Raw genomic sequence first — 8,938 nt, 5'->3', positions numbered from 1 at the left:
ACCATAGTTCCAGCACAGAGACCTTCCTTCGCTAGCAGCAGTTCCTCCAGCAGCACAGCTCCAGATCTGGATGGCCTCTAATGTGGAACTTTCGTTAGGAGATGCTGGCAGGTAGCCCCGCTGGAGGAGACACCTGCTCTGGGGTGGTGTTTTCCTACCCTCTTAGAGACCACATCCAGAATCACCATCCATAACTTCATGGGGCAGTGCTTAGTGTGGAATGAGGATTCACCTGGGGACAGAGGTTCCCTAGAGCCAGGGTCCATCTGGTGCTGAGCCTAAAGTCAGGGCTCCTGGAGGTGAAGGTTAGCTGGGGCCAGGGCTCAATCAACTGGGCCCCAGAAAGGAAAGGGACTTAGCATGCGCTTGGCGCCTGGCCAGAGTCAGCCTGCCATTAGACTTGGGACTCAGCCAGGGTTTGAACCAGGGACTCCAGAGAGGGGTTTTCAGCCCAAGAAAGTGAGGAGGCAGCTGTGTCACCTGGGGTCTGCACCAAAATGGCCCCCTGCTGATGGCCAGCATTCCAACATCTCCAGGGCCTGAGATGGACTGCCCTGTCCCTGAGTGGCAGAACAAACTTGTGCATGACTGTCCTTTGTTTCCTGACAAGTGTGGCCTCCACCTCCTGGCCCCAGCACACTCCCTGGCACTCAGTGGCACCATCTTGTGTTTGATAATGACCTTCAGGAGCTCCATCTCAGGCCTTGCTCCCTGCTTGTCCCTGGGGAGAGGTCTCCCAGCCAGGCTGGTGCTGAGCTAGGTGCCCCCTGTGGCTAGTAGGGAACACTTGGGCACACATGTGCCTGCTTACATGTATGCAGTCACATACATAGCCACAGTGCATGCAGTTACCAGTGTGCATATTAACACAAACTCACTCTTGCTCAGATTTACACAAGTGCACACACCCTGTTGTAAACAAAAGTTAGTTTTATTTTGCTCCCTTAGTTCCAGAAGCTGGCTCTGAATTAGGAAGGCAGGCAGAGAGGCCATGGGCAGGCTTCCCAAGACCCCTTCCTCTAGCATAACCCAGCCACAGGTCCCCAACCACTGCTTTTGTCAGTCTAGGCAGCAAACCTTAGCTGGTACTTTTTGCCATAGAGGCTCAGAGAAGGGGTAGTCCTGTCCATCCAAGGTCTTCTGCAGAGTGTCACCCCAGGAGAACCAGGAACTGGTGCAGGTTGGGGCTGAGCCCAGGACCCTCTGCCTGTCCTGGGATTGCTGGAACCAGGGCTCCAGGCTGAAGGTGTGGCAAAGGAACCACATATTGTGTCAGCAAATGGAAACTGTGCAGTCCCCAAAATGTCTGTTCCAGGGACTCAGGTGGTCAGTGGGTTGCTGCAAGGGAGCTCAGAGGGAAGGAATGGGAGGCAGGCAGTGGTCATCTCTGAGGGCCCAACAGCTCAGCAGGGGCACGGCCAGTCATTCCTGGGCCCCTGCTTAGCCCACCCTTGGGGGCACATAGGCTTCCTCCTCCCCGTCTTTCAGCCTCAGAGGTGCCCAGACCCTGCCTCCTGTTGGCCTTCAGCCCCTTCTCCTCCCTGCAACATCCCTCCCCAGGTAGGAGAAGCAGCCAGAGCTGCCTTGGGTGCCGCTGTCTGAACAGAATTGAGATCAACTTTCCTCCAGAGCCTCCCACATCAGCCCTCCCTCAGCAATCCCCGCCAGTATACTCAGATCCACACAGTGGCCTTTCCGTCCCTGCTGCCAGTACTTCCCTTCTCAGAGCCAGCCCTGGTTTTTGCGCCTGGCCGCTCATGGGCCCCAGGCCGGCCCTGCTCCCCGGCGGTGCCCCCAGACGTGGCGCTGCCGGTTCCAGAAGCCGGTGCGCCGGCTCTGGGTGGCCCCCGGTTGGCTGCGGAGAGCCCGGGGCAGGGCGGGCTATCCCTGTCTCCGCCTGCTGCCGCCCCATCACGCAGCGCCTGCAAGGCCAGATTAGCCAAATTCTGGTCATGCGCGCGTGCACGCTCAGCAGCACGCACCACCAGGCTGTAGTCAGGCGGGCAGGCCAGGCCGGTGGCCGGGGCCGGGAAGGCACAAGGTGGTGGGCGCGGCCCGGGACCAGGCGCCTGCGCTGGTGGACCCCGGCGGCCACGTACGGCGTCCTGCGCGCTACCCAGGCCCAGGTGAGCCATCTCGCAGAGGTTGAGCAACAAACACAGGCAGCTGACCACGTACATGACCAGCAGGAAGACGGTCTTCTCAGTGGGCCGCGACACGAAGCAATCCACCACGTGTGGGCAGGGCTGGCGGCTGCAGGCGAAGAAAGGCCGCACCTCGAAGCCATAGAGTAGGTACTGGCCCACCAAGAAAGCCACCTCAAAGGCAGCCCTGACCACCAGTTGGGCCACGTACACGCGCATCAGTCCCTCCCGCTGGATGCGTCGCCGTCCATCGTGTTGCCCGGCTGGACCCGGGCCCCCAGCCGCCTTGCCATCTACCCCAGCCCCCTTGGTTGCCATCTCATCTGCGCGCTCCTCCTCCGTGTCCTCTCCCGGACCCTCGGGCACTCCTGGCTCTTCCTCTTCTTCCTCCTCCAGCCCAAGCATGGGTTCCGCCTCGCCCAGGTCAGTGGGCTCTGGCCATCCAGGCGGTGGCAGGTGCGCCCTGAGAGCGCGTCGGGGACCTGGGCGGCGGCGGAGCGCTCGCCTCCGCTCCTGCTCCGAGGCACGGGCCAGGCGGTGGACGGCGTAGCCCAGGTACATGACGGAGGGCGTTGAGATGACCACGATCTGAAAGACCCAGAAGCGCACATGCGACAGGGGTGCGAAGGCGTCATAGCAGACGTTGTCGCAGCCCGGCTGCCGCGTGTTGCAAGTAAACTTAGACTGCTCATCGGAATAGATAGACTCGCCGCCCACAGCAGTCAACACGATGCGGAAGACCACCAGCACGGTGAGCCACACCTTGCCCACGAAGGTGGAGTGGTTGTGGATCTCCTCCAGCAGCCGCGTCAGGAAGCTCCAGCTCATGTTGGTCATGGGCGCGGGCGGGCAGGACCTGTGGGCGTGGGCAGCAGTCAACGACGGCCAAATGGGGGCATCTGGAAACCCGGTACTCAGGGTTCAGTCGAGAGGGCTGCAGTCGCTCAGCTTACCTATAGCTGGTGACCCAAGCTCACCATCTTGCCTTTTCTGGGTGGGAAAGGCATTCCCCACCCAGGCCTAAGACCCTGTCCCTGGGACTTAGGGAGAACCTTCCTTGGCAGAGCTGCATCTCTTGCTGAGCACCTGCCCAACCCTCTCTCCCCCAGAACTCCTCAGGGGAGCTCTGTGGTCAGATCCTGCTGCACCACCTTGCCCCACTCCCTCCTACTCCCACAGAGTTATGCCCCAGTATCTGAGGGTCTCTCCCAGGACCTAGTCCCCAGCTTGCCCAGCCACCCAAGCCCCCACTACTTCTCCAACTTCCCAGCCTCTGCAGTCCCCAGCCCTAGTAGCCCCATCAACCCCCACAGCCCTGAGTCCCAGCAGCCCCGCCCTTCTCCCTCCACACCCTGCACAGCAGCTCTAGACATCCTCTGCCTCGATATAGGACCCCATCCTCTCCAAGCCCCTGCTGGTTCTGCTGCACCTAGCCTGCCAGCTGCCTCTCCCAGCACAGGACCACTGGGGCTCCCCATGCAGCCCCAGCTCCTTCTCTCTAGACTGTTCCCAGCTAGGGGAACCAAGGAAGCCAGCATCTATCCAGGTGGGACAATGTCTGGTGAAGCTGAAAACACAATGATGCACAGCCACCTTGGGCAATGACAGAGACAGCCACATCTATGTGCTCAGAGGGGCTCTGGGGCCTGGTGAGACCCTCATATTTACCCTACCAGGAGTCACCAAAGGGCAGCAGGGGTGGCCTGTTGGGTGGGAATTCCAGGCCACAGGAGGGAGAGGTGAAGCAGCTGAGACCCCACCAGGCAGTAACGCCACGGCCTGGCCATACAGAGGGGAGTCTGGCCAGGCAGAGTTTGCTTATGGACCTAGTGGGGATGTGAGAAGAAAGCCATGGAGGATAAGGACCAGGGACAGGGAGGCCATTTTGGAGGGGAGATTAGCATCTGAGTCTGGAATTGAGGGTGCCTGTTGGTGTCTGGGTAGTTAGGGAGGCAGCTGGACCCACGAGAGTTACCAGGTGACTCCTGGTAGGGTAAATATGAGGGTCTCACCAGGCCCCTGCGCCAGGCAACCTGTCCCCTACCTCTGGCCTGGGTCCTGCTGCCCCTTCTGCTGGCCAGAGCCAACTGCTGCTAGGCCACAGCTGCCTCCTTCCACACAGAGGTACAGTGCATAGTACTGCACACACAGGTGCTCCTACACACCAACATGCCTGTGCACACGCACACACATGCACTTGCCCTTCCCCATCCCCTCTCCATGAGTCATCTGTCTGTGTAGCGGGTGAATGCTCTGTGGATAATGATGGCAGCCAGACCCATGGAGCTCCTATCCAGTCTGCCAGAGAGGTGGACAGCTTCACAGAGGAAGTTCACAGACAAAATACAGAAAACCATGGGTTTGTGCACACACTTGTCTTTGCTGTCACCTGAAAGGGCTAGAATGCAAAAACGCCTGGGGATCTGGGGATGCGCCTGGCCCCAGGCTGTGGTCTCTAACTCCAAGCCCCTGAAAGGAAAGAAGCGCTGATGCCAGAGCCAGGACAGGGACACAGGGTGGCTTTGGAGAGGAGGAGCCTAAACACGAGGCGGGTGCACAGAAGCAGGACACACAGTGGGGCCTGTCTGGGAAACCAAGTCAGCTGAAAGCGCTCCTGGTGGCTAAGGCTGCTTGGACTTAGACTGGGCTTAGACCCCTGAGGGCTTCAGTGGAGCCAAGCTGAGGAGAGCAGACAGATCCTGCCAGGAGATGCACCTGCCACCAGACCTACTTCCCACCACTGGGAGGCAGGACAGAGGAGTCCCACCTTCGCAGTGATCACTGTTGTCTCTGCCATGACCCAGGACAGTGCCCTGGCCGAGCACTGTATGGGTACCATTTGCGTCCAGCATCCCAGGGAGGAGGGGCGGGGGGCATGGGAACTTTGTGACCTTCACAGAACTTGCCTGAACTTCCCAGCTTTCCTGGGAGTCCACACGTGTTTACGGTAAAGGACGCACCACAGAGGGGCCAGCCAGTGCAGGGCCTTGGAGCAGGGGAACCCTCCCCCAACACTAGGCCTACAGTGGGATCTGGGAGGGGGTCCACTGTAGGGTCTGGGTCCTCCAAGGGGCGCCCTGGTGTCAGGCCCCAAGCAGGCAGTGAAGAGCATGGTGGTGCGAGGGAGAGGTGACCCCAGCTGGCCCTGGAGCAGTCAGTCAGAGGCCAGGGAAGAGCAGGAGGTGCAGGCTCTGGAGTTTGGAGGAAGGATGTGGGTTCAGGGCAGGAGCAGGGACTCACAGAAGGCTCACAGAGATGACAAGGGTCTAACAGTGGGGTTGGGAGTGCAAACCAGGGCTCACAGGAGTGTGGGGGCTGGGGCTTACTACAGGGCTTGCCTGTGCCCAGCAGCCCTGGGTGTTTCCTAGCCTGGGCACTCTGAGGCCATCAGGCGGGAGGCTCCCAGTGATAGGGGAGGCATGGAGCTGGTGGAGGGGGTACAGGCAGTGGGGGCTGCCTCTGTGGGGGTCTCTTTCAGGGCAAGTAGGAAAGGCTGCCTGTCAGCAATCTCCAATGTCAGGTCCTGGTCAGCATGCCCAGTCCTGGCACAGTGGGAGACCAGTAGCCCCAGACCTACCAGCAGTGGGATGGGCTTTCCCCCTGAGCCCTAATCACTAGCTCTGATCTAGGTCCTGGGAAACACCCTCAGGCATCCTCATGCGTCCACCCCTCTCAGAGTCCGCTGGCTAGGACCAGGCTTCCCCTGCTCTGGTGGCTGCTGGAGGGGCACCCTCGAAGTGCTCAGCTCTCCAAGCAGGGGCTGGGTGGGGGATTGTCCCTTGTCCACACATCAGCACCCCTCATGCCTGATGCCCCAGTCCTGATTGTCCCCTCCCAGGTCCTCAGAGGTGGCTGTAACACTCACCCACAGGAGCCTGGGCACCCAGCCTATAGGCTGGGCCCTGGCACACCCACCTGAGCTTCGACCATGCATCTCCTGGCGTGCTGGCCCAGAGGGGATGTGCACCCTTAACCACCAGGACCCAATCCTCAGGCCCTGGTGACCTTGGCAGCCCATGGCAGTGAGCCTGCTGCCCCTGTGTGCATGGGCAGGCCACCTTTGGCCTTTCTCTCCTGCCTCCTCATCCCAGCCTGCTTCCCACTTCTCCCTCCCCTCTCGACCACACAGGTATGCCGAGGGGTGTGCAGCCCGTGCTTAGGTTCACATCCACTTGAACACTCGTGCAACCAAGGGCTCTCAATTCCACACCAGCCAGTACCTCCCTGGGGAAGCCCCCCAGGCCTGGGGGGCAATCCAGCATGTCAGTGGACACTTGAGCTTCTTGGGAGGTGGCCTAGAAATTCAGCCAGACCCCAGCTGCCTGGAGATGCAGGCGTGGGCTGAGGTAACTGCTGCCATCTTGTGGGCCTACTGGCCAGGCTGGGGGCCTCCTCACCCTGGGTACCCTGTAGTGACCATGTCTGCTCCCCCACCTGCTCTCCTGAGTAGGACAGCTTGCAGCCTGTGCCCGAGGGGCCCCACCTGCCACCCTTCCCCACCCACAGTCGAGCCCCCTCCCTGGGTGCTCAGGGAGGCACAGAGCCCCCTGGACCAGGATCCAGGAGGTGAGGGGCCACCCCTTCCTCAGAGATGGAGAGACCAGATGGGATGAGGGAAAATCACTGCCCTGCCATTGAGATAGCTGCTGCTGCAGTACAACCTGGAACTGAGTGGCCGGTCCTCCAGAAGTGGGGCTGCTGGCCTGAGTGTGGGTGGGGGAGACAGAGGGATGGGGGTCACAGTCTCCTCCAGAGCCACCAGGGAGACCTCCCACAACTACCGCAGGCAGGACTCTATGAAAAAGGGTGGCAGGACCGAGAAATTGCACCTTCGCAGTGATCACTGCTAACCATCTCTGCCATGTCCCAGGGAGGGTGCTGTGCTGCCCACTCCCACAGGGGTCCACATGCACCCCCTGCACATTGTCCCTGGACCCACATCCCTCATGCCCTCCCACAGTAGAGGCCTGGGCTCATGAGGATCTCCTGTGCAGAAGCTTTGGTGGCCCTGGTGCAACGGTCAGCAGGGCTGTTCTGGACAAGTCCTTCTTCCCCCAGGCCTTAGTACTCCTCCTTGGGACCCTAACATCAACCCCATCCTTGCCCTAATGCCTTCCTAACAGGCCTGCTCCAGCCACCTCCAGAACCCCACGCACCCTACTCAGCACAAGGTTTGCTATCCTTGCATGATCTGCTCCTTGGCTGAGGCCCTGGGCCCAGCAGGTGAGAGGGGCTTGCTCAAAATATAGCCAGCCTGCCTGGGGTCCTGAGTGATTAGGGGCTGAGTGCCTCCTGGCAGTGGAGCAGACCCTCTGGGTGGGACCCCTTGCCTCTGGCTTTCTCAGTCAAGCCAAGTATTGCCCAGGCCCAGCCTCTGAACACACTGCAACTGGCTGGGGGCTCATCAGCTGCAGCCAAGGGGCCCCAGCTGCTGGGGGAGATGCCAAATGCACGCCTTGCTCACCAGGCAGGCCCTGTGCAGCCTGAGGCCCCATCTCCCCCACCTACTACCCAGAAGCCCCTAAGTGGACCCTGCTCACAGCTGGGCAAAGATGAACAGACACCCAGAGGGGCCCCTCAGTGCACAATCCAAGCAGTTGCATGCTCCCCAGGATGGGTCCTTCCGTAACCCCCCTACGTCCCCACAGGTCCTGAGGCTAAGCCAGGAGTGGGGTGCAGCAGGGGTGAAGCCACCCTACCTCAGCTGGCTGAGGGGTTCACCGCTAGTTCCTGTTCTGGATGAGTCTGGGGAGGTGGGTGGGGTTCCCAGGCAGAGCCCTACCTTCTCCAGGCTGGGAAATACAAGTCTCACTGAGCCCTTCCACCTGCCGGACGATGCTGGTCCTTCCCGAGGGTGTGTGGCTGGGCCAGGGCCACCTCTCGCCACCAAGCACAATGCGGGGTGAAGGGGGGGCCTTCAAGGGCTCCATTGTTCCCCCTGCAGGCCTCAGGGTCTGAATCCCTGATTGTCCCTGGGGGTGGGGTAGCTGGGAGCTGGAAACGCCAGCCCAGGCCCACAGCAGTCCCCGACACTGCACCTAAGGTCCAGGCCTGGTTCTGGCCTGCCTTCCTTGAAACACATCTGGCCTTTTGGACAGGGCCCAAGACGCCTGGTCTCCCTAGCTATTTCCGCCTGGGCTTCCTGCCTGCTTCCCTCTTCCAAATCCTCATCCACCCACATGTCTGGGTCTTGCCCTGAGTGGCTTCACCTGGACATTCATAGGCAGGGCTGGAGCTGACCCCCCGCAAATGTGGTGCCCCTCTGTTGGGGCCACTTTCCTAGGCCAACCATATAAGAGAGGCCCAGCACAGCCAGGGTTCCTGAGGCACACCACTGGGGGCCAGGACAAGATGGACAGCTACCTCTGAGGAGGCATCTCCCTTGGGAGCCCCCAAATCATCCTGGCCTCCACACCTCAGGGATCTGGAACCTCTATGGAGGCACTGGGCATCTGCTCCTACACCAGCCCCTAGGACCCTGATCCCTCAGCCTCAGTTCCCTGTTCCCTACCTGGATTGTCTCTCTGATGCCCCCAGTTGGCCCAGGAGCAACTAGAATAGGCAGCAGTGGACTCCCAGAGCTGGGCCTGGGCTCCCCAAGGGGACATGCTTAGGAACAGCCCTGGATGACATTTCCATGACTGGTGGACACTGGTTCAGGTAATGGAGTAGGTGCCAGTAGACACTATCCTTAGGGCTTGCTGGGTAGGAGTGGAGGAGACCAGGGGTCCCGTGTGGAGGAGTGTAGCTATGGCCTTACTCAGGATTAAGAACCCGCCTCAGGGTGGCAACAC

At 60.7% G+C, this 8,938-nt stretch overlaps 1 protein-coding gene across 2 annotated transcripts; it reads right to left on the bottom strand.

The window, feature by feature from the left end:
* Positions 1-912: 912 nt before the first annotated feature.
* Gjc2 (gap junction protein gamma 2) lies at positions 913-8,840 on the bottom strand. Of its 2 annotated transcripts, none has more exons than XM_021720813.3 (2): positions 7,927-8,840; positions 913-3,000 (listed from the first exon to the last, which is right to left on the bottom strand). In XM_021720813.3, exon 2 carries the CDS (start codon positions 2,979-2,981, stop codon positions 1,674-1,676), a length of 1,308 nt encoding a protein of 435 aa, XP_021576488.1. In that variant the 5' UTR covers positions 2,982-3,000; positions 7,927-8,840; the 3' UTR covers positions 913-1,673. The 2 variants fall into 2 exon arrangements, with proteins under 2 accessions (XP_021576488.1, XP_040128975.2); XM_040273041.2 differs by having other exon boundaries at positions 7,844-7,927.
* Between the last annotated feature and the right edge of the window lie 98 nt (positions 8,841-8,938).

This window comes from Ictidomys tridecemlineatus, chromosome 1 (assembly GCF_052094955.1).
Source record: "Ictidomys tridecemlineatus isolate mIctTri1 chromosome 1, mIctTri1.hap1, whole genome shotgun sequence".
Taxonomy (NCBI): Eukaryota; Metazoa; Chordata; class Mammalia; order Rodentia; family Sciuridae; genus Ictidomys; species Ictidomys tridecemlineatus.
Note: the sequence above shows the minus strand (reverse complement) of the source record. Positions and strands in the feature narration are given on the sequence as shown.